This window comes from Trachypithecus francoisi, unplaced genomic scaffold (genome assembly GCF_009764315.1).
Source record: "Trachypithecus francoisi isolate TF-2019V2 unplaced genomic scaffold, Tfra_2.0 Lachesis_group2, whole genome shotgun sequence".
Lineage (NCBI taxonomy): Eukaryota > Metazoa > Chordata > Mammalia > Primates > Cercopithecidae > Trachypithecus > Trachypithecus francoisi.
In genome coordinates this window covers 94,062,118-94,087,986 of record NW_022681465.1, presented here as the reverse complement: position 1 = coordinate 94,087,986, position 25,869 = coordinate 94,062,118, and the positions used below count along the sequence as shown (strand labels likewise).

Genomic DNA, 25,869 nt, shown 5'->3' with positions numbered 1-25,869 from the left:
AGCTACAAATAGATCTCAAAATGTAAAAAAAGGAAAAACATCACAAACAAAAATAGTGCAATAGTGATATTTTTATTTATTTTTCATTTTAATGCCAGAATATAAAATTAGTTTGGAAAAGCAGAACAAATTAAAAGAAAAATTAGCATTCATTTTTCTCACTAACCTGGTTTATTGGTTCATTGAAGTTGGTGATGAGCCCTGCACGCAGTGTAGTTTTCTCCTCCTCTGACAGAGCACTGTAAAAAAAAATTGATTATGCAAAAGAATGCCACCTAATAAAAAATGTAGGTACCCATTACTGTAAATTTTAATAATCAAAAGTCTTTCAAACATGCGTCTCTGATTGGTTTTTGCAAATGAAAAGGATTATTTCCATTACTTGTATATCAGCACTACTATGAACTTTAACAATAAAAAGTCTTCTAAACAACTGTCCCTGATTGGTTTTGGGAAATGAACAAGATTATTTCTATTACTCGTACAATGACACATCAGGTAAGTTGGAAGCATAAAATTCCTTCACGACTGAATAAATGGGAAGCATTACACAGTAAGCAAGAGTAAATAAGACAAATCCAAATAATTAATATATTTGATGTTCACTTTTATTGATGTAAAAATAGTAGCCTACAAAAAAAAATAGATGGCTAAAAAAAAATCTATACAAGTAAATATTGTCACTTCATCGGCTTCTTCCATAAAATCTGTGTGAGATTATTCTATGGGGCAAGAGATTCAGAATCAGAGAATATTTGGGACGGGCGACTTATGAGAAAATCAACTAGCTTAAACCTTTCATTTTAAACATCTCCAAAAAGAATAAACACAATACTAATAATTTTGACTGCATATGAGAAGGGAAAACAGAAAGGTACTGGACAGGAAAAGGAGAACACTACTGTATAAGACTGAATACATACGTATGAATGTGTTGTTAATTTTAAAATGAAGGCCAGGCACAGTGGCTCAAGCCTGTAATACCAGCACTTTCGGGAGGCCAATGCAGAAGGATGGCTCGAGCCCAAGAGGTCAAGGCTGCAGTGAGATATGATTGCACCACTGCACTCCAGCCTGGGCAACAAAACAAGACCTTGTCTCTTAAATATTTTTTTGAATAGTAAATGTACATTAGATTTTAATGCCTCATTTTAAGGTTTTCCATTCTGGGTATCAGAATTAAATTAATTAAATTAAATTAAATTAAAGCACACAACAACAACAGCATTAAAAACAAAACGGATTAGACAGAATTAACATATTACTACAAGGTTCTGGCATTAACTAGAAAAAGTAAAGCACCAGCCATGGTGGCTCATGCCTGTAATCCCAATCCTATGGGAAGCTGAGATAGAAGAATTGCTTGGGGCCAGGAGTTCAAGATAAGCCTGGGCAACATAGCAAGATCTCATTTCTACAAAAAATTAAAACTAAAAAAAATTAGCAGAACATGGCGGTATACACCTGTAGACTGAGGTACTCAGGATCAGGAGGCTGAGATAGGAGGCTTTCTTGAGCCCAGGAGGTAGAGGCTGCAGTGAGTTATGATTGTGCCACTGCATTCCAGCCTGGGCAACAGAGCAAGACCCTGTCTCTAAAAAAAAAAAAAAAAAGGTAAGGTACTAATACAAGGATATCAAGGATCCATGTTACAATCACTTAAATAATGAAAACATACTAAACATTTTAGAGTAAAACTGAGTAATAAAAACTGTCTTGAATACAGTTGTTCTCCTTTATTCATAGTTTTACTTTCCATGGTTTTAGTAATCTACCATCAATGAAGTAGATTCAATGAATGGAATGGAAAATTCATAGGTTTTGAATAGCATAGCATCCTGAATAGCATGATGAAATCTCATGCTGTCCTGCCCTGTCTGGCCTGGGATGTGAATTATTCCTTTGTCAAGCACACCCATGCTGTACATGCCACTTGCCCACTAGATATTTAGTAGCTACTTTGTTATCAGACTGAAAAAAAAAAAAAAAAACACACTAAATACAGGACTTAGGACTATCTGCAGTTTCAGGTATCCACTGGGAGTCTTGGAACCTATCACCTACAGATAAGGAGGAACTACTGTAATCCAAAGGAAAGCAAGAAAGAAAAAAAGGGAACAGATATCAAGACATACAGAAAACAAAGTGTGAGGCTGGACACAGTAGCTTACGCCTATAAGCCCTGCACTCTGGAAGGCCGAGGCAGGAAGATCACTTGAGGCCAGGAGTTCAAGACCAACCTGGACAACACAGTGAAACCCTGTCTCTACTAAAAATACAAAATTTAGCTGGGCATGGTGGCATGCACCTGTGGTCCCAGCTACTCCAGAGGCTGAAGTGGGAGGATCACTGGAGCCTGTGAAGTCAAGGTTGCAGTGAGCCATGATGGCAACACTGCACTCCAGTCTAGGTGACAGAGCAAGACCCTGTCTCAAAAAAAAAAAAAAAAAGAAAAAGAAAAAGAACAAAGTGTGGGCAGATTTAATCCCAATATATTAGTAATTACATTAAGTATAAATGGGCATAATACCAAAATTAAAAGACATTTATGATAAAATTGGATGAAAAAACAAATCCAAAGCCGAGCATGGTAGCTCATTCCTATAATCCCAGCACTTTGGGAGGCCAAGAGAGTGGAACTGCTTGAGCTCAGGAGTTCGAGACCAGCCTGATCAACTTGGCGAAACCCTGTCTCTACCAAAAATACAAAAATTAGCCAGGCATGGTGGCATGCACCTGTGGTCCCAGCTACTCCAGAGGCTGAAGTGGGAGGATCACTGGAGCCTGTGAAGTCAAGGTTGCAGTGAGCCATGATGGCAACACTGCACTCCAGTCTAGGTGACAGAGCAAGACCCTGTCTCAAAAAAAAAAAAAAGAGAGAAAAAAGAAAGGGTACAATCACGATGCAATGGAGAAAGAACACATGTCCCTACTTCACATGAGCACCTTCTACAAAAATAAACTCCAGATAGATCATACACCTAAAATAGAAAAGGAAAACAAAGCTTTCAGTAGAAAACAGAGTATTTTCATGACCACCGGCTGAGCAAAAAATTCATAAATAGGCTGGAAGCACTGGCTCACACCTGTAAATCCCAGCATTTCGGAAGTCCAAGGTGGGAGGGTCACTTCAGTCAGGAGTTCAAGACTAGCCTGGGCAACACAGCAAGACCCTATCTCTACAAAAAATTTTTAAAAATTAGGCACTGGTGGCACACACCTGTAGTCACAGCTACTCAGGAGGCTGAGGCAGGAGGACTGCTTGAGCCCAGGAGTTAGAGGTTACACTGAGCTATGATTGCATCACTGCACTCTAGCCTGGGCAACAGAATAAGACTCTGTCTTCTTAAAAAAAAAAAAATTATAAAAAAAACTACAACCCAAAAGAAATAATCATAGAAAGGTAATTAAATTAAACTTCATTAAAATTAAGGGCTTCTGAAGAAAGTGAAAAGGCAAGTCACAAAGTTGATTTTTTTTTTTTTTTCTTTTTGCAGACAGTCTCGCTCTGTTGACCAGGCTGGAAAAAACAGTGGTATGATCTCAGCTCACTGCAACCTCCACCTCCCAGGTTCGAGAGATTCTGCTGCCTCAGCCTGTTCAGTAGCTGGGACTACAGATGTGCGCCACCATGTCCAGCTAGTTTTTGTATTTTTAGTAGACATGGAGTTTCATCATGTCGGCCAGGCTGGTCTCGAACTCCTGACCTCAGGTGACCTGCCTGCCTAGGCCTCCCAAAGTGCTGCTGGGATTACAGGCGTGAGCCACCGCACCTAGCCTAGGAGAAGATATTTGTAATACACATATTTGACAAAGGACTTGTATCCAAAATAAAAGTCCCATAAATCAATAAGATAATCCAATTTTTTAAACGTTCAAATAACAGACCCTTCACAATATAGGATACCCCAATGACCAATAAGTATATTTAAAAAGTACTGATCATTAAAGACAATGCAAACTAAAATTACCAAGCCCACCAGAAAGACTAAAATGAAAGATCAGACCAAGTGCTGATACGAATGCAGAGAAAATACTAACACTCGTATGTTGCTGTTGCAGTGCAATCTGATACAACCAGCCTAGAAAATTAACAATATCTACTAAAGTTGAACACACATCTGACTATAAGTGGTAATAAAATGCAAATGTGTGTAAAAGTTTCTAGAATGCTATAAGTGTTCTATCTAGTTCCAAGTGGCAGTTACACAGGTGTCTTTGCATTATAAACATTCAAACTACACCCTTTACTTGTGCACTGTTTAAAGTATGTTATATATTACACTTCAAAGAAAGTATTTTAAAATCTTAATGACTTACTCAAAGTTAATAAATGAGAAAACAAGATTAACATAAACATTCAGATCATTTAAAATATCTCTCTAATCCTTTTATGATTGTGCTATACTTTCCAACTTTAATAGTTCCCTTCTACTATCAAATCCGACATAATGTGTTCTCCTACAATATTTTGCTTTAAACTTGTAATTGAACTTTTCTTCTATGCCAAGGAGCCAGGTTCATCAGTTTGCATAACTCTAACTACAATAAAAGTGTATAATGGGCCAGGCATGGTGGCTCACGCCTGTAATCCCAGCACTTTGGGAGGCTGAGGCGGGTGGATCACGAGGTCAAGAGATCGAGACCATCCTGGCTAACACAGTGAAACCCCGTCTCTACTAAAAATACAAAAAATTAGCCAGGTGTGGTGGCGGGCGCCTGTAGTCCCAGCTACTTGGGAGGCTGAGGCAGGAGAATGGCGTGAACCCAGGAGGCGGAGCTTGCAGTGAGCCGAGATTGTGCCACTGCACTCCAGCCTGGGCGACAGAGCGAGACTCCATTTCAACAATAACAACAAAAAAAAGTGTATAATGACTATCAAAATAGATCATGCGAAAAAATACACAGATGCTCCTGACTTACGATGGGGTTACCTCCTGATAAACCCACAGTAAATAAAAAATATTGTAGGTTAAAAATGTATTTTATATCTAACCTGAACATCGTATCTTAGCCTAACCTACCTCAAACATGCTCAGAACACTTACACTAGCCTACGGCTGGGCAAAAGCATCCAACACAAAGCCTATTTTATAATAAAGTAGTAAATATCTCATGTTAATGTATTAAACACTGTAGTGAAAATGAAAAATACTGTACTGAAAGTGAAAAACAGAATGGTTGTATGGGCACTTGAAGTACAGTTTCTACTGAATACATACATACTGCTTTTGCATCATAGTGAAGTAAAAAAAAAAATTCATTGAATCAAACCACCATAAGTCAGGGATTGTATATATATTAAAGAAACAAGCCATTAACCTGAAGAAAATTCACATCTTTAACAATTCTCTAATAATAATGTACATTCCACCTTTAATTTTATGCATGTTATCATTAGATGAAATCAAACTATGTTCCAAGCAGAAATTGGATAGTATTTAATTAATTAGGACCCAGATAAATTGCAATGTATACGGTAATGGTAACAAGCTTGTTAGTTAATTCTCATTCTGTGAAAACGGTTAAGAGTAGGATCTATACAAAATGAAATAGGTAAGTACAGAAACAAGCATATTTTTAAAAAGTCTCAAGTTTATAAGTTCAATTACTAATCTGCCACCCATGCTCCCCCTTTCTAAATACATTCATCTCCTTTCCAGCTTTTATCTCAATATATACGAAAAGAGACAGCTTGGGATTTAACTACCAAATACTGTATAAATTCTCTCATAACTTTTTAAATTTAAGCAAAAGTCCAGGTTCTAATTCATTATGTAAAAGTGTAGCCTGAAATATTTAATAATTTACTTTACCTTCAAAATAATCATTTAAATATATATATTTCTATGTATGTTCATACACATACACACACACACACACACACACACACATACATCTCTCTCTCTCTCTCCCCATCTGTCTGTCTTTTGAGACATAGTCTCACTCTGTCGCCCAGGTTGGAGTGCAGTGGCACGTTCTCGGCTCACTGCAACCTCTACCTCCTGGGTTCAAGTGATTCTCCCGTGTCACCCTCCCCAGCAACTGGGATTACAGGCATCCGCCACCACACCTGGCTAATTTTTGTATTTTTAGTAGAGGTGGGGTTTCACCATGTTGGCCAGGCTGATCTCAAACTCGTGACCTCAGGTGAGGTAAACAAAACAAAATGTAAACAAAACAGTAAAACAAAAATGAATCTTAGGGATATGCAAAATTTAATTGGACAAAGCAGTAGAAAAGTGCTGCTGGGCCATTGCCTATAAACCAATAATGCACACTTTCTCATCACTACCTACCAAATTTCTCCCCGAAATTATGAATTAATCCTATCTAAAAAATTAATCCAGCCGGGCACAGTGGCACACGCCTGTAATCCCAGCACTTTGAGAGGTTGAGGCAGGCGGATCACAAGATCAGGAAATCGAGACCATCCTGGCTAACATGGTGAAACCTCGGCTCTACTAAAAATATAAAAAATTAGCCAGGTGCTGTGGCAGACACCTATAGCCCCAGCTATTTGGAAGGCTGAGGCAGGAGAATGGTGTGAACCCAGGAGGCGGAGCTTGCAGTGAGCCGAGATCACACCATTGCACTCTAACCTGGGCGACAGAGCGAGACTCTGTCTCAAAAAAAAAAAAAGAAGACACGTTTGCTTTAAATCTTAATATAGTATCCTAAGTGCAGCCTGAAAATACTCTTCTTGTTCCCAATATTATTCAAGGACATGTTTTATATGCATTTTGAAGTATTCAGACTGAGAAAAGTCTTACGGCTTTAAGAATTTACAAAGCTTTAGTGCCATCTACTGGAAAACACAGATTATGATGCTGCTTAGGCAAAATTCAGTACCGTACTTTGTAACAAACAAATCCCAGGGTCATGTCTACAATGATTTCCCACTGATTATATAACATGTAAAATTAATTACTAAGAGAAATTTGTTAACGAGGTACAAAAAACAGTGATAACTGAATACTAATGTGATTACAAATGTATACTAATCCATCCCCACCACAGAGAAAGAATGCGTAAGACTCAGAAATTACACCCAGCTGGTTCAGAGTTGACCTGGGATTTCCTTCTGAATGGTTTTTTTCCCCCAAATCCTAACCTTACATTTCTGTTTCTTTTTTCTTGAGATGGGGTCTCTCCACGTTGCCCAGGCTGGTCTCAAACTCCTGGGTTCAAGCAATCCTCCTGCCTCAGCCTTTTAATGTGCATAGGACTAAAAATAAGGGCTTTTGTTCAACATGACTCACTCAGCATGATCCTTGTAAGCAGAGGGCCAACATGACACACTCACACACACACCCAAAACTATGAAGAAAACAATAATATAGCTGTTGATTTCTCATTAACTAAATAGAACATTTATTCAGTAAACACTTTTTTTTGCATTTTTTTAAATATCAAACACTTCACAAATCATCCTTGCACAGAGACCATGCTAATCTCTGTATTGCTCCAATTTTAGTTATATGTGCTGCAGAAGTGCTAACACATTTTTTTTACATAAACAAGTACATTCTTACACATTCCTGAATTTGGGAAGGATTACACCCAAGGAATAGGGGAAGTGATGGAACTTACTGAGGTGCTACACGTCTCCAGTAGCGATCAATTCCATGTTTAAAATACAGTACAGCAAGCCACCTTACATTTATATCCAAAGTGTGGTTTGTGAAAATATTCTATAAATAAAAAACATAATATTAGAATTAGCATGGAATAAGTAAAAAGTATAATTAATGTACCCACAATAAAATATGAACAGATCTTTTTTTTTTTTGAGACAGAGTTTCGCTCTTGTCTCCCAGGCTGGAGTGCAATGACACGATCTTGGCTCACTGCAACCTCCGCCTCCCAGGTTCAAGCAATTCTCCTGCCTTGGCCTCCCAAGTAGCTGGGTTACAGGTGCCTGCCACCAAGCCCAGCTGATACTTTGTATTTTTTTTTTTTTTTTTGTAAAGACAGGGTTTTACCATGTTGGCCAGGCTAGTCTCAACCTCCTGACCTCAGGTGATCCACTCGCCTGGGCCTCCCAAAGTGCTGGGATTACAGGCATGAACCACCACGCCTGGCCTGGACAGATCTTTTAATTAAATTTGTTTATATTCTATCACTACATATATCATATCCACATTTATGAAGTATATACAGTTCTACAATTAATGTAAGAAAGTACACCTGCTCAGTTGTATGTTAACTGTTTTAAGCTGAGTAACAGACACGCAGAGAGTAATTGTACTAGTCTGCTTTTAGGTGTGTTTGAAAATTCCACTAGTAAAAAAATTAAATTCAGAAAAAGCAAACCTAATTATTTTTCAAATGAAAACCATAGCCCCACACACATTCAATAAAATATATAACTTCCAAATTAGAAAAAGTAGGCCCACTACAGCATAGATTCAAAGATTCTAAGTAATCAGGGCCCCAGGGTTGGTTAATACATACTATGAAATAAAACTATTTCATAGTATCCTCCTTATCAAAACAATTACGCTTGTAAATAAGCTTAATAAAGCTGGGCATGGTGGCTCACACCTGTAATCCCAGCACTTTGGGAGGTTGAAGCAGGCGAATCACGAGGTCACGAGATCGAGACCATCCTGGCCAACATGGTGAAACCCCAACTCTACTAAAAATACAAAAATTAGCTGGGCGTGGTGGCGCATGCCTGTAATCCCAGCTACTCGTGAGGCCGAGGCAGAAGAATCACTTGAACCAGGGAAGCAGACGTTGCAGTGAGCTGAGATCACGCCACTGCGCACCAGCCTGGTGACAGCGAGACTCTGTCTCAAAAAAACAAAAGTTTGACAGCAGAACACTTTTAAGAGACACGAAGCAGCCGGGCGTGGTGGTTCACACTTGTAATCCATACACTTTGGGAGGCTGAGACAGGTGGATCACCTTGAGGTCAGGAGTTCGAGACCAGCCTGCCAACATGATGAAACCCTATCTCTACTAAAAATACAAAAAATTAGCTGGGTGTGGTGGTGCACACCTGTAATCCCAGCTACTCAGTAGACTGAGGCAGGAGAGTTGCTTGAATCCAGGAGGCGGAGGTTGCAGTGAGCTGAGATCGTGCCACTGCACTCCAGCCTGGGCAACAAGAGCAAAACTCCATCTCAAAAAAAAAAAAAAAAAAAAAAAAAGGAGCCAGGCACAGTGGCTCACGCCTGTAATAGCAACACTTTGGGAGGCTGAGGAGGGCAGATCACCTGAGGTCGAGAGTTTGAGACTAGCCTGACCAACATGGAGAAATCCTGTTTCTATAAAAATACAAAAATTAGCCAGGCATGGTGGCACATGCCTGTAATCCCAGCTACTTGGGAGGTTGAGGCAGGAGAATCACTTAAACCTGGGAGGGAGAGGATGCAGTGAGCTGAGATCACACCATTGCACTCTATCCTGGGCAACAAGAGTGAAACTCTATCTCAAAAAAAAAAAAAAAAAAAAGACAGATAAAACTACATGTGATGTGAATAATCTCAATCAAAATTAACCATTACTCAAAAAAAGTATTCATTATGTTAATCCAAGTAATAATAATGGCTATAATTATACTATGTCTCAGACCAAAAACAACTCAAATTCCCAGAGGTGACCTCTCAAACCTTGTATAGGAAAATCCCAAAGCCAAAAATGATGTGGAAGTATGTCCTTTGCTATAGAAAAACATTTATAAGTTTTTATGTTTTTTTTGAGACGGAGTCTCGCTCCCGTTGCACAGACTGGAGTGCAGTGGCACAATCTTGGCTCACTGCAACCTCCACCTCCCGGGTTCAAGCAATTCTCCTGCCTCAACCTCCCAAATAGCTGGGATTACAGGGATGCGCCACCACATCCGGCTAATTTTTGTATTTTTAGCCAAGACGGGTTTTGCCATGTTGGCCAGGCTGGTCTTGAATGCCTGATCTCAGGTGATCCACATGTCTTGGCCTCCCAAAGTGCTAGGATTACAGGGGTGAGCCACTGCCAAGTATTTTTCAAAAAGGAATACAGGCTGGGCACAGTGGCTCATGCCTGTAATCCCAGCACTTTGGGAGGCCAAGGTGGGTGGATCATTTGAGGTCAGGAGTTAGAGACCAGCCTGGCCAACATGGTGACACCCTGTCTCTACTAAAAATACAAAAAATCAGCTAGGCATAGTGGGGGGAACCTGTAATCCCAGCTACTCAGGAGGCTGAGGCAGGAGAATCACTTGAACCCAGGAGGCAGAAGTTGCAGTGAGCTGAGATCACACCACTTTACTGCAGCCTGGGCAACACAGCAAGAGTCCGTCTCAGACAAAAAAAAAAAAAGGAACGTACACTATACAGCCAATTTTAGAAAATCATGTGTAAATACAAATAAAAAAGAAAAAAGATTACAATGATACTTGTGTAACTCACATTTATTCCTTCGAACCACTGGCAACTGGGTGCAAGTCCCTCTTTTGGGTCTCCATTACAAAAGATGCACTTCTTTTACCACATTAATCACATTTGATCTTAACATGTTACATGTCCACCTTCTATACTAGACTGGGTCTTGTCTTACGCCTAGAACCTAGCACAGTGCCTGGCAAAGCAGAAACTTCCTAACTTTCTATTGAGCAAATGAGTGAACAAATGGAAGTAATATGGGAATACTGTGGAAGTTGGTGGATCTCACTCAGTCTATCTCAACTACACTTGGGAAAATAAGAAAAGTCAAGCTGCAGATGTCAACCCAAGTAGAAATATCCTATAAGTACTCTGAATAACAGGACTAGAATACAAGCCTGAGATCATGCATATAAATATAGGAGTCTCCTGACTAGAATGGACAGCTGGGTAAGATCAAATGTACCTAGAAAGTGAGTATAGAGGAAAAAGGAAGACTAAAACACAGCAGCTTTTTAATCTACTATAAATATAATATGTTCCATCTAAAAGAAATGTTATATCCCTCTAAGAAGAAAATTACAGGTAGTAAAAATAAAGACATTCGGAGGCCGAGGTGGGAGGATCACTTGAGCCCGGGAGTTTGACACCAGCCTGGGCAACAAAGCAAGACCCTGTCTCTACTTTAAAAAAAAAAAAAAAAAAAAGATCTAGGAACTTGATATTATTAATAATGTATAGTTATTAATATATAAAAAGACAACAGTTAAGCAATGCGTACTGGTTTTTAAGGTCCAGCAGTAATTAAAATGAGAACTTCCAAAAGTGTTTTACATTTTGGCCTGAAAAAGCACAAGTCTAATTTATAGAGCACATTCATTTAAATAAGCATAAGAAGAGTAAAGATACACAAGAGATTTTCTTTTTTTCTTTTTTTTTTTGAGATGGAGTTTTGCTCTTGTGGCCCAGGCTGGAGTGCAGTGGCATGATCTCAACTCACTGCAACCTCCGCCTCCCGGGTTCAAGTGTTTCTCCTGCCTCAGCCTCCTGAGTAGCTGGGACTACAGGCATGCGCCAGCACGCCCAGCTAATTTTGTATTTTCTGTAGAGATGGGGTTTCACCATGTTGGTCGGGCTGGTCTCAAACTCCTGAACTCAGGTGATCCACCCACTTCAGCCTCCCAAAGTGCTGGGACTACAGGTCTGAGCCACTGCACCTAGCCCTACTCATGAGATTTTCTACAGATTTATATACTACGCCTAAAATTTACAAACATGATGCTAGGATTACATAAAGAATAAGATGTTTTCTTTAGTATCTTTTAAAACCAGTATTTTATTTTTTTTACCATTCTGTTACTGAGCCAAACAGCCAACTTTTTTGTTATATTCAGAATAACAAGTCTGAGTTTAAACAATTTCCCTTACAGTCACGACCAATATCTTCTTCAATTTAACAAACAACTCAAACTTTTTTAGCCAACAAGTTAAAATATATATGACAACTACTATCACTTATTTTATTTTGCAAGATATAATAAACAATTTTGCTCTGATTCTATGACTCGGTCACAAATACTGAGTCAGTTTTTAACCCAAGTGGGAGCTTTGTTGCCCTGACCAGAAGCTAAGCCTCAAACACTAATCAAAATTCTCAATTTCTTAGAAGAAAAGTATAAGGAAGGTCTTCAACACAAAAATACTTCTTTCATTCTGGCATTGAGAAAATAATTTTGATTAATTAGTCAAAAACTTTAAACTCCAACAAAGGTTTGTTTAAAGCACATATTGTTAATTAATTATACTACTTCCTATTACACCCAAGAAAGCATCAGATGTGTCAAGAGAATGAAATTTTTAGATGAGAAAAGAAAACATTTTAAAGTGAAATACACAGTACACCTGACACTGATGCTGCAATATGGAGACCTGAACAACTATGACAACATAAATTACCTGGGGTAGGGATAAAGACAAAATATGAAAGAGTGTCACCTCCAGTCCTGATGGTAGATACTTTCAACATACTAAAACTGAAAATCATCATGGTTTTGCCTTCTGAGCAGATGCTACACATACCTTGCTTATTTTTATATTTATCAATAAATATTTCTTTAACACCCTTAAGAAGCCATAAAGTAATAAAACAATGGCAAAGGCATCAGCAGCCAAACATTTGAATCTATTTCACTAAACTACCAAGAAAACTAGGTTTTTAAAACAAAGTAATGTTGTCTCATTTTATTAAAAAGAAGAGCAAACAATTTTAGAACAACTTACCAGCAACACTGAATAGAAACCTGGCTGTGTCTCCCACTGCTTCAGCTGTTCCTCGGCTGGTTTTAACACAGCAGTATCCTGACTGGTGGCCTGTGTTAAGACCTGAAGAACAACAGTGCTGGCACTATTGAGATCCATGGAAACCTGGCAATGATAAGTTAACATACTTGAATGTGTGTATTACAATAAAAAATTAACAGTAAAATAAATGGAGACAAAAAGCTTTCATGTACTGAATTACTCCTATTCATCTACTCCTTCATGTTCTGCCTTTCTATCTTTTCTAAGTATATCCACACTCTTCCTTAAAATTCATAATCAAATTATTTTTGCTTACATCAATTTATTCTTAAACGGAACTCTCTTTCATTGTTCTATAAATGTAAGATAATAAATTGAGGGAGGGGAGACACACACACAAACTTCAAAGTTTCTAAATTCTGAGTAAGTACCATTATGTGCCCAAGACTAAGCATAATGCCTTCTGTCTTCGTTTTAAAAAGGACACTAGTAAGTGTTATAAAAGTATTAAACCATGTAGCAAGTAGCACCTAACTTTATCCTTGACCAAATCAGAAGGAAGAAAAGAAAACCGAAAAAGAGTTGCTTTGACTCATTTGTATTCTCCAACATCATCTTACATACCACCAGAGGTACACGTCCAAATCATTTTAAGAAACACACAAAATGAAATGCTATGGAGAAAAAAGCCAAACTGACCTATTAAACAAAAATCTAAAACCTAAGTCAGAAAGGATCTTAAGGGCTGAGTCATCTAATCCTATACCACGTAGCTGAAGCCATTCAACAAATACACAATTTCTTGAATGTGTTGAATTCTCCAGGATTCTGTTTCTAATTGCCCCCAAAATTGTATATACAATTCTATACTTAGCAAGTATGTATAGTTATTCACAATATACACATACAAAACATAAGGATTAAAACTGAAAGCTAAAAATGCTGACAGAAAATAAATCGAAGTTCTCAGTGCAGGGGTGACAGGGAATAGATTTGTACTGTATTGATATAGCTTAGTGATAATGGCTAACTCTATGACTGAAGAATGTTCCAGACAGTAAAAGTCTGAAAGTTATTAGCCTATAAAGAATATAGCCAAAGCAAATGGATTTCTTTGTTAAAATAATTATAATTAAATTGCAGTCAAATAGCAAGATCCCAAATGCTGATTCAACAAGAAATCTGACCTAGATTATCTTTTAGGGAAAATTAACCATTTCAAAACCTATGTAAGTAAAGCAAGGCTAATCAAAAACACAAAAATTTCACTGTACCATCTTAAGAAGGGCCCAATAACTAGAATCTGAAAAATACCAACAGTTAGTAAGAGAGTTGGATTAAGATTTGATTTTATTTTGATTTATTTTTTGAGACGGAGTCTCACTCTGTCACCCAAACTGGAGTGCAATAGCACACAACCTCAAACTCACTCCACCTCCCAGGTTCAAGGGATTCTCTGGTCTCAGCCTCCCCGGTATTTGGGATTACAGGCACACACCAACAAGCCCAGCTAATTTTTGTATTTTTAGTAGAGACAGGGTTTCACCATGTTGGCCAGGCTAGTCTCAAACTCCTGACCTGAGGTGATCCGACTGCCTAGGCCTCCCAAAGTGCTGGATTACAGGCGTGAGCCACCATTCCCAGCCAGATTAAGATTTTTTTTTTTTTTTTGAGATAGAGTCTTGCTCTGTTGCCCAGGCTGGAGTGCACTGGCACGATCTCGACTCACTATAACCTCCGCCTGCCAGGTCCTTGGCCTCCCAAAGGATTACAGGGGTGAGCCACCACGCCTAGCCCAGATTAAAATTTTAAATTTCTGTCGCCCAGGCTGTAACACAGTGACGTGACCACTGCTCACGGCTGCCTCGACCTCAAGTGATCCCTCTACCTCAGCCTTCTAAGTAACTGGGAACACAGGCATGTACCACCAGGCCCAGCTAATTCTTTTTTATTTTTATATTTTTTGTAGAGGCAAGGTCTCACTTTGTTGCCCCGGCTGGTCTCGAACTTCTAGGCTCAAGCAATCCCTCCCAAAGTGCTGTAATTACAGGCATGAGCCATGGCATCTGGCCTAATTTTACATTTTCTAGTAGCCACGTTAAGTAGTAAAAAGAAATATGTAAAATTAATCTTAATATTATATATACTTTACTACAGCCGCTCTGATTTTTATATACACACACACACACACACACACACACACACACACACACACATATATATATATATTTTTGAGACGGAGTCTCACTCTGTTGCCTAGGCTAGAGTGCAGTGATGCAATCTCAGCTCACTGCAACCTCTGCCTCCCGGGTTCAAGCAATTATCCTGCCTTAGCCTCCCAAGTAGCTGCAATTACAGGTGCGAGTCACCAAGTCCAGCTAATTTTTTTATTTTTAGTAGAAACTGGGTTTCGCCATACTGGCCAGGGTGGTCTCAAACTCCTGACCTCAAATGATCTGCCCACCTCGGCCTCCTGAAGTTCTGGGATTACAGGCGTAAGCCACTGCACCAGGACTAATAGTGTATTTGACTCAATATATCCAAAATGTTATCACTGCAACATGTAACCAATATTTTTAAAATATATTGAGATATTTTACTTTTAATACTAAATCTTCAAAATCCTGTGTATCTTTTGCACTTAAAGCATATCTCATGGCCAGGTGTGGTGGCTCACACCTGTTTATCCCAACACTTTGGGAGGCTGAGGCGGACAGATCGTCTGAGCCTAGGATGTCAAGACCCACCTGGGCAACAGAGCAAAATCCCGTCTCTAAAGAAAGTACAAAAATTACCCAGGTGTGGTGGTGTGCACTTGTAGTCCCAGCTACTAAGGAGGCTAAGGTGGGAGCATCACCTGAGTCCAGGGAGGTCCAGGATACAGTGAGTTGTGATCATGCCACTGCACTCCAGCCTGGGCAACAGTGAAACCCTGTCTCAAAAACACAAACAACAGCCGGGTGCAGTGGCTCACGCCTGTAATCCCAGCACTTTGGGAGGCCGAGGAGGGCGGATCACGAGATCAAGAGATCGAGACCATCCTGGCTAACCCGGTGAAACCTCGTCTCTACCAAAAACACAAAAAATAAGCCGGGCGTTGTGGCGGGCGCCTGTAGTCCCAGCTACTCGGCAGGAGAATGGAGTGAACCCGGGAGGTGGAGGTTGCAGTGCGTCAAGATCGCACCACTGCACTCCAGCCTGGGCGACAGATATAGGCTCCGTCTCAAAAAAAAAAAAAAAAACACAAACAAAAAAAGATCGACTGCAACTGAGTGTGTCACTTTAGATTGGGTATTCAGGGAAGGCTTCTGAGAAGTGACATTTATGACAGACATGAACAAGAGAAACCCATGCAAAGATCAGAAGGCAGAGCTTCAGATAGGGAAAACAACTAGAAAAAAGGCCTTGGGATCAGAAACAAACTTAAGAAGGCCAATATGACTGACACTTAGTGGGAAACAGGGAAAGTGGCAGAAAATGAAGTTGGAGAAAAGGGCAGGAACAAATGGGGCAAAATAAGGTGTCTAGACTTTTCATATAGGTATAAAAATAGACACAGGATAGGAACAATATAAACATATTGATGTCAACATATGAATGGAGAAAAGCTCTACCAGAACTCATCCTCATCCCACCCCTCTACCAAAGAAGTAAAGATAAAAGTCACGGCCTTGCTTTGGGCTACTACTAAAAAAATCACTGACTACTACCAACCCTCAAAGCAATTTTTCCCTAGAGCAAAGATTGTGTGGAGAACATAAATGCACACAGCAAAGCAATCCTTATCCTCATCATTTTTCCTGTTCTAGTGGAATCTGCTAGAGTTTCCCATCCCTGCCTCCTTCCAGTACCTGCCCCATCCAGGTCATCCCCTTGCTTTGGCGCTTGCTCCTAAGAAGTCCATCCAGTCTCGGGGGGAAGAGCTCAGTTCATACAGTTTGGGGGCACCTATTTTTTGCCAGACACTACAGTAGTTGTTAGGATAAGAATCAGAACAGTCTCTGTTGTCTACCCAAAATCTATGGGCTACAGGGGAGAGAGGCAGAGGAAGCTATGCTTTTTTTTTTTTTGAGACAGAGTCTCGCTCTGTTGCCCAGGCTGGAGTGCAGTGGTGCGATCTTGGCTCACTGCAAGCTCCGCCTCCCGGGTTCACACCATTCTCCTGCCTCAGCCTGCCGAGTAGCTGGGACTACAGGCGCCTGCCACCACCCCCAGCTAATTTTTTTATATTTTTAGTAGAGACGGTGTTAGCCAGGATGGTCTTGATCTCCTGACCTCGTGATCCACCCACCTCAGTCTCCCAAAGTGCTGGGATTACAGGTGTGAGCCACCACGCCCGGCCGGAAGTTATTCTTACTGTTAAAACAAATTGTGAAAGGTACGTTTCTACCATACCAGTTGGCACCCAGAGTATATCTCCCACAGAGAACCAATATGAGTGGTTCATCTAAATGGGTAAAAACCCAAAGCCCAAAGGTATACAAATGTGCCTGTAGTTGGAAACATAAAAATGCTCATTAAAAGAAGCAAGCAAACAAAAGAAAACTCAGCACCTTTGCCTGCCACTAACAGATTTCTCAGACCTGCAGTGACTTTAATTTCAGCCATACATAACAATTTTCTTTAGAATATTTGTATTATCTGTGTTTGTAATTAGTTTCAGGGCATTTCACACATACAATAACCTCAGCAAGTCTACTAAATGCCAACACATTAAGTAGACTGACTCTAAAAAAAAACAAAAAGGTTTCAAAATTAGAGTAAAAACTGAAGAGTGTTTCAAAATAAAAAGGGTTCCCAGAGCGAAATAATTTATTCAGGCATGGGTAAATAACCCATGCTAAAACCATTAAATGAAACAACAGTTGTTGGGGAACAGAATGTGTTCCCAGTGTGTCCAAGTATCACTCCACAGATTACTTGCTAATTGTAATGAAGAAACGAACCTCTAAAATAAAGAAATCCATCATCAGTCATCAGCTTAACCAAGAGAGTAAATTCAGTTATCAACAACAGCAACACAACTTGACCTTAAGTGCCTCCTGATATGATGAAATACGCAGCCCACAGCCTTGCCTCTGAAACATCAAAAATGGTCAACATTCATCTAATCAAGACTGGGACTAACTTCCAGTTTAAAAGAATATTTCTGTAATGATGGCATGAGTAGCTCCACTGACCCTCTCCTCAGGGATACAACCCTAACTGGTGAAAATTATAAAAGGCTCAAAGTCTCTGGAAAATGTCTTAAGTTCATACAGCAAATACAGAAACATCTATGTGACAAATGCTACTAAATCTTGATAGGAACAGTTAAGAATCTGTGGTTTTTTAGCCACAAACCCAGCCCTGCCCCACAATGTGAGGAAGCTCTACTCCAGGGACATACAGCCAAGAACACGGGGCTTTCACTCACCCTAACTCCCAGCTAAGGGCTATGGTCTCTCCCTCGGATGGGTAGCCAGCCAGCCAGCGTTTCTCATACACCCCAGCTATATGCTGGAGAAGTTCTATACCAGGCAAACACAGCTAGAGGTCCAGGGCTCTCTTCTTCCATCCAGGCACCACTCCTGGGCCAGAAGCTTTACCACAGGGCAGCAGGCCAAGAATAGTGAGCCTCTATCATGCCCACAACAGCTTGCTCAAAGAGCAGAGGTACCACACCAGGATAAATAAAGTACCCAACTCAAAATTTGGCCGTCAAAGTATGGTGTGGTAAGTCAAAGTATGGTGTGGTAAAAGGAAAGCAGCTTTTACTTAAATGTTAGTAAATGGGAAAAGAGCCCAGCTCAAGCCTCAAAGGAATCATTTTGGTTTTTTTGCACTGAGTGAAGGGGTTTAAGAAGAAAAACTTGGTGTAAGAAACACACGGGAGTGGTGCAGGAGGGTACAGGTCCGCATGCCATATGTATGTATGTATGTATGTATGTATGTATGTATGTGAGAAGACTCACATACATGTCACCCTGTCTTGCTCTGTCACCCAGGCTGGAGTGCAGTGGCGCAATCTCAGCTCACTGCAACCTCTGCCTCCTGGGCTCAAGCGATTCTTGTGCCTCAGCCACCCAAGTAGCTGCGATTACAGGTGTGCGTCACCAAGCCTGGCTAACTTTTGTATTTTTAATAGAGCTGGGGTTTCGCCATGATGGCCAGGCTGGTTTCAAACTCCTGGCCTCAAGTAATTCACCTACCTCAGCCTCCCAAAGTGCTGGGAATACAGGTGTGAGCCACTGCGTCTGCTCTGCACACCTTGCTAATGGCTATCTTGAGTAAGCTGGTGGTATAGCTGGCATCATCTTGACTTCAGCCTGGTGGTGGTAGACCATCTGTAACTCTTCCTAAGCAGGAGAATTCCACAGCTGAGTCCCTATGTCTGATTTGTTTTAAAGTTAGCCCCTGGAAAAATCGCTTGAACTCAGGAGGTAGAGACTGCAGTGAGCTGAGTTCACACCACTACACTCCAACCTGGGTGACAGAGCAAGACTTCGTCTCAAAAAAAAAGCTTCTGGAATTTCTAAGCAAGTGCACAGTTAGATGAGTACTGTACACAGGAGTGCCTGGTGGAAAAGGAAGGAAAATGAAGAGTTTTAAAATACACTGTAAGGCCCAGATGTGGTAGCTCACACCTGTAATGCCAGCACTTTGGGAGGTCGAGGTGGGAGGATTACTTGGGGCCAGGAGTTCAAGACCAGCCTGGCCAACATAGCAAACCCCATCTCTACTAAAAATGGAAAAAATTAGCCAGGCATACAGTGCCATGTGCCTGTAGTCCCAGCTCCTCAGGAGGTTGAGGCAAAAGTATCACTTGAACCCAGGTGGTGGAGGTTGCAGTGGGGAAAGCACATCACTGCACTGCAGCCTGGGTGACAGAGGAGACTGTCTCAAAATACAAAATAAGGTCAGGCACAGTGGCTCCCGTGGCTCACACCTGTAATCCCAGCACTTTTGGAGGCTGAAGTGGGAGAATCACCTGAGGTCAGGAGTTCAAGAACAGCCTGGCTAACACGGTGAAACCCCAACTCTACTAAAAATACAAAAAATTAGCTGGGCATGATGGCATGTGCCTGTAGTCCCAGCTACTCGGGAGGCTGAGGTAGGAGAATCGCTTGAACCCGGGAGGCAGAGATTGCAGTGAGCCGAGATCACACCACTGCACTGCAGCCTGGACGACAAAGTGAGACTCGGTCTCAAAAAAAAAAAAAAAAAATACATACATATATATATGTACACACACACACACACACACATATATATATACACACACACCCACACCCGAAAATCAGCCAGGCGTGGTGCTGTGCACCTGTAATTCCAGCTACTCGGGAGGCTAAGGCATGAGAATCACTAGAACTCAGGAGGCGGAGGTTGCAGTGAACCAAGATCGTGCCACTGTACTCCAGCCTGGGCCAGTGAGACTCTGTCTCAAAAACTAAAATTAGGCCGGGCGCGGTGGCTCAAGCCTGTAATCCCAGCACTTTGGGAGGCCGAGACGGGCGGATCACGAGGTCAGGAGATCGAGACCATCCTGGCTAACACGGTGAAACCCCGTCTCTACTAAAAAAAAATACAAAAAGCTAGCCGGGCGAGGTGGCTGGCGCCTGTAGTCCCAGCTACTTGGGAGGCTGAGGCAGGAGAATGGCATAAACCCGGGAGGCGGAGTTTGCAGTGAGCTGAGATCCGGCCACTGCACTCCAGGCCGGGCGACAGAGCGAGACTCCGTCTCAAAAAAAAAAAAAAAACAAAACTAAAATTAAATTAAAATAAATAAAATAAAATGTGGTATTTCCATACAATGAAGTATTATTTCACTTAAAAAGGAATGAAATCCTGTAACATAGTAAAACATGAATGAGCCTTGAAAATATCACCCTAAGCGGAAGAAGCCAGTCACATAAAACCACAAGTTGCATGATCCCCATTTATACGAAATATGAAGAATAGGCAAATTTATAATACAAGAAAGTAGATAAGTGGTTCCCTAGGCTAGGGGATTGGGGGAAAATGTGGAGCAACTGCTATTTGGGACGATGAAAATGTTCTAAAACTGACTGCAATGATGGTTGCACAACTCTGTGAATATACTAAAAACCACTGAATTGTACTTTTTTCACTGGGCTAATTACACGGACTGTAAATTACAGCTCAATAAAGCTGTTTTTTTAAAGTGCTTTGACTATGTAAATGTCCAAATCCACAAGAGATTGCCATGTGCAGTGGCTCAAGCGTAATCTCAGCACTTTGGGAGTTTAGGCGGGAGGACAGCTTCAGCCCAGGAGTTCAAGGCCAGCCTGGGTAAAATAGTGAGACCTCAACTCTACAAAAAATAAAAAACAAAAAATTCAGCCAGGAGTAGTGGCACAAACCTATAGTTACAGCTAGCTACTCAGGAGGCTGAATGTGGAGGAGCCCAGGAGTCTGACTTGCAGTGAACTACGTTTGTGCCACTGCACTCTAGCCCAGGCGACAAAGTGAGACTCTGTCTCTAAAAAAAAAAATTTTTTTAATTTTTTAAAAATGTGCCAGGTGCGGGGGCTCACGCTTGTAATCCCAGCACTTTGGGAGGCTGAGGCGGGTGGATCACGAGGTCATGAGTTCAAGACCAGTCTGACCAACATGGTGAAACTCCGTCTCTACTAACAATACAAAAATTAGCCAGGCGTGGTGGCATGCGTCTGTAATCCGAGCTACTCAGGAGGCTGAGACAGTAGAATCCCTTGAACCTGGGAGGCGGAGGTTGCAGTGAGCTGAGATCGCGCCATGGCACTCCAGCCTGCGCGACAGAGTGAGACTCCATCTCGAAAAAATAAATAAATAAAATGCAACTTATATAAGCCAGGAGTGGTGGCTCATGCCTGTAATCTCGCACTTTAGGAGGCCAAGGTGGGAGGATCACTTTAGCTCAGGAGTTCGAGATCAGCCTGGGTAACATAATGAGACCGTGTCTCTTTAAAAAAATAAAAATAAAAATAAAGTGTCTATAGTTTCAACAACAATTGATGTTAACTCCGGGCCAAAAAGATCAAGAAATTAAAGCAAGATGAAAGAATGTCATGGCCGGGCGCGGTGGCTCAAGCCTGTAATCCCAGCACTTTGGGAGGCCCAGACGGGCGGATCACGAGGTCAGGAGATCGAGATCATCCTGGCTAACACGGTGAAACCCCGTCTCTACTAAAAATACAAAAAACTAGCTGGGCGAGGTGGCGGGAGCCTGTGGTCCCAGGTCCCAGCTACTCGGGAGGCTGAGGCAGGAGAATGGCGTGAACCCGGGAGGCGGAGCTTGCAGTGAGCTGAGATCCGGCCACTGCACTCCAGACCGGGCGACAGAGCAAGACTCCGCCTCAAAAAAAAAAAAAAAAAAAAAAAAAAAAGAAAGAATGTCAGACTTTTGGCATAAGACAAGGACGTTCCAAAGATGCTACTGTGTATTACAACATCTGGATTCAAATGAGTACTGCAACATCTGGATTCATTTCAGTTTCTCAGCAGAAGTCTTTGGCAGTTTGGACAAGAAAATTCTTTTCTGTGCATGTATTACAGGTTGTTTAGCTTCTCTGTCCCTGCGCACTATACGTTATTAACACTTCACACAGACTGACTAAAGATGCTTCCATATATTTCCCAAATACCTTCAGCTAAAAGAACCACCAGGGCTACTGATGTATTCCCTATGACAACAGTCCCCAACATTTTTGGTACCAGGGACTGGTTTCATGGAAGACAATTTTTCCATAGAAGGGGTGGGGCAGTGGCGGAGGGGTAAAGGGCAGGGGAGGAATATTTTTTTTTTCTTTTTTTTGAGATGGAGTCTCGCTCTGTGGCCCAGGCGGGAGTACAGTGGCCGGATCTCAGCTCACTGCAAGCTCCGCCTCCCGGGTTCACGCCATTCTCCTGCCTCAGCCTCTCCCAAGTAGCTGGGACTACAGGCGCCCGCCACCTCGCCCGGGTAGTTTTTTTTGTATTTTTAGTAGAGACGGGGTTTCACCGTGTTAGCCAGGATGGTCTCGATCTCCTGACCTCGTGATCCGCCCGTCTCGGCCTCCCAAAGTGCTGGGATTACAGGCTTGAGCCACCGCGCCGGGCCGGAATATTTCTTGATGAAACTGTTCCACCACAGATCATCAGGCATTAGTGAGATTATCGTAAATAGTATGCAACCTAGATCCTTTGCATGTGCAGTTCACAACAGGGTTTGCGCTTTTGTGAGGATCTAATGCTGCTGCTGATCTGACAGGAGGTGGACCTCAGGTAGTAATGCTCACTCGCCACCCACTGCTCACCTCCTCCAATGTGGCCCGGTTCCTAGCAGGCCATGGACTGACTGATACTGGTCCATGGTCTGAGGGCTGGGAACACCTGCCCGATGACACTTCACGCAGACTGTCAAAAACTGGTTTGTTTGGAAGGAAAAAATGCGCAACAAAATATATGTGACATCAAAGAGAGGAGGTATTTGCTTTCTTTCTCTTCCCTACTCCTAAAACATCAAATCTACTTAAGAGTTTCAAAAGACCTACAAACTTCTGCTTGGAGTTTTCAAAAAATGTGCAAACTCCTGCTTGTTAGAAATGCATCTGGAGGACGGGGTGGCTCACACCTGTAATCCCAGCACTTTGGGATGCCACGGCATGTGATCACCTGAGGTAAGGAGCTCGAGACCTGTCTGACCTATGTGGCGAAACTCTGTCTCTACTAAAAATACAAAAAATGAGTCAGGTGTGGTGGTGGGCGCCTGTAATCCCAGCTACTCGGGAGGCTAAGGCAGGAGAATCCCTTGTACTTGGGAGGCAGAAGTTGCAGTGAGCCGGGATCGTGCCATTGCACTCCAGCCTTGGCAACAACAGCAAAACTCCGTATCAAAAAAAAAAAAAAAAAAAGGCCCGGCGCAGTGGCTCAAGCCTGTAATCCCAGCACTTTGGAAGGCCGAGACGGGCGGATCACGAGGTCAGGAGATCGAGACCATCCTGGCTAACACGGTGAAACCCCGTCTCTACTAAAAAATACAAAAAAAAAAAACTAGCCGGGCGAGGTGGCAGGCGCCTGTAGTCCCAGCTACTCGGGAGGCTGAGGCAGGAGAATGGCGTAAACCCGGGAGGCGGAGCTTACAGTGAGCTGAGATCCGGCCACTGCACTCCAGCCCGGGCGACAGAGCGAGACTCTGTCTCAAAAAAAAAAAGAAAACAGAAAAGAAAAAAGAAGTGCATTTGGAACTACAAGTTTAAGCCTGCTTAAGCCAATCACAACTTAAAAATACTCTCTCTTAGTCTGTTTTGTAACTAGAGGAATATACATATAAAAAATAAAAATTACAATATAAATATATATTTAACACTATACAAAATACAAACACCTACAAATAGACAAGCAGTAAACACATCAAATCATAAACAATAGTTGTGTTAAGAAAGCTCCAGGGGTTATCATTCTTATAGTCGACACACTTTAATAATGAAAAAATACATTTTTTAAGGCCAAGAGTTTTCATTTTACATCTGCTTAAATTTCCACAGGAATTAGACATTTGCTCTATTTCTCTTCCTTTCTCCAAAATTATCCCAACTTCTGAAGAGCTGCAAATCATTATGTATTTCTCTTGTTAAGCACATATCAAGAAGTAGGTAATGTAGTTAATAACTGCACTCTCATGAAAGTTCAGGAAAGAAAGTTTACAAACCTAGTCTTCAGTAGAACAAGTAGGTAAGCAATAGTTTTTTTGTTTGTTTGTTTGCTTGTTTTGAGACAGAGTCTCGTTCTTGTCACACAGGCTGGAATACTATGGCACGATCTGAGCTCATTGCAAGCTCCACCTCCCAGGGTCAAGCAATTCTCCTGCCTCAGCCTCCCAAGTAGCTGGGATTACAAGTACCTACCACTCAGCTAATTTTTGTGTTTTCAGTAGAGACCGGGTTTCATCATGCTGGCCAGGCTGGTCTTGAGCTCCTGAACTCTGGTGATCCACCCGCCTTGGCCTCCCAAAGTGCTGGGATTACAGGCATGAGCCACCACAACCAGCCGGTAAGCAATAGTTTTGTCATATTATCTGGATTTGTGAAGGCAGCGTTTACCAAGAGTCAATTTTCCTCACCCAGGGGACTCTGCGTTTTACAATCAAACAGCAGGGATTTTATGTTTTATTCTCAAATAGCAGTATAGCTCCAAATAGTCATATCTATTAGGTACTTAATGTTCTTACTATTTGGTGTTTATAAAGACGATAGTTTAAAATACTTAAACAGTCTTGGAAAAATCAAACTAATCAAAACAGTCTAATGTATTATTTACTTTCCATTAAGCTTCACCTATTATATACACTTCTATATATTGTGTACACTTGCATCACATAAAAGGAAAATACATTTGTATTTGTTAGCAACTGTATCTTTACTTTCATTTCTAAGTCTTCTCCTTATCAGTTCCCACATCAACTTGTTTCTTTACCAGATAATGTATTATTGTTTCTATCATTCCTAAAGCTGTAAAAATAATTTGAACTGGCCAGGCGTGGTGGCTCACACCTGTACTTCCACCACTTTAGGAGGCTGGGGCGGGTGGATCACCTGAGGTCAGGAGTTTGAGACCAGCCTGACAAACATGGTGAAACCCCGTCTCTACTAAAAATGCAAAAATTAGCCAGGCGTGGTGGCGCTCGCCTGTAATCCCAGCTACTTGGGAGGCTGAGGCAGGAGAATCGCCTGAACCCAGGAGGCGGAGGTTGCAGTGAGCTGAGATCACACCATTGTACTTCAGCCTGGGTAACAACAGTGAAACTCCGTATTGAAAAAATAAAATGAAATAAAATAAATTGAATAGTGTGTAGTGCCTGCCACCTGATGGTAAGAAGTACCACATTCCAAAGAGTATGTTCCTTTTCCCTCAAGGAGGGTTGGGGAAAGCGAGGAACTTCAGAATTCTCAATGACCATTTGAGCAAGACAACCATGTGGAAATGTAACAGGGATTACAGGGTTCAGGAGGATAGGGCAAAGAATGCTGAGCTCCTGAGGGAAAGAAATGAATAGGAGCCTAGAGAGTAATGCAATGCAACAAAGATGAGATTTAAAACATGAAAATGAAAACCTCACTTTGAGGCAAAATATGACACCTAAGAACTTCCTTACAGCACTGCTTCTACTTCTATAAATATTGCACCACTCCACCAAAAGAAAATTTGAGGTAAAGACATGAATTTGTTTTTGAGTTCT

General features: G+C 41.4%; 1 protein-coding gene and 1 non-coding gene across 4 annotated transcripts in view; both read right to left on the bottom strand.

Annotated features, from left to right (window-relative positions):
* The window catches only part of IPO11 (importin 11), a 229,452-nt gene that overhangs the window by 191,440 nt on the left and 12,143 nt on the right, over positions 1 to 25,869 (bottom strand). For all 3 annotated transcript variants that reach the window (XM_033179672.1, XM_033179675.1, XM_033179673.1), the window contains 3 exons: positions 12,651 to 12,794; positions 7,594 to 7,694; positions 167 to 239 (listed from right to left, as the gene is read on the bottom strand). In XM_033179672.1, the coding sequence (XP_033035563.1) occupies positions 167 to 239; positions 7,594 to 7,694; positions 12,651 to 12,794 (318 nt within the window). The remainder of the gene's footprint in view (positions 1 to 166; positions 240 to 7,593; positions 7,695 to 12,650; positions 12,795 to 25,869) is intronic.
* On the bottom strand, positions 7,397 to 7,504 carry LOC117066215. Its single transcript, XR_004430200.1, has one exon. It is a non-coding gene; the product is annotated as a U6 spliceosomal RNA (small nuclear RNA).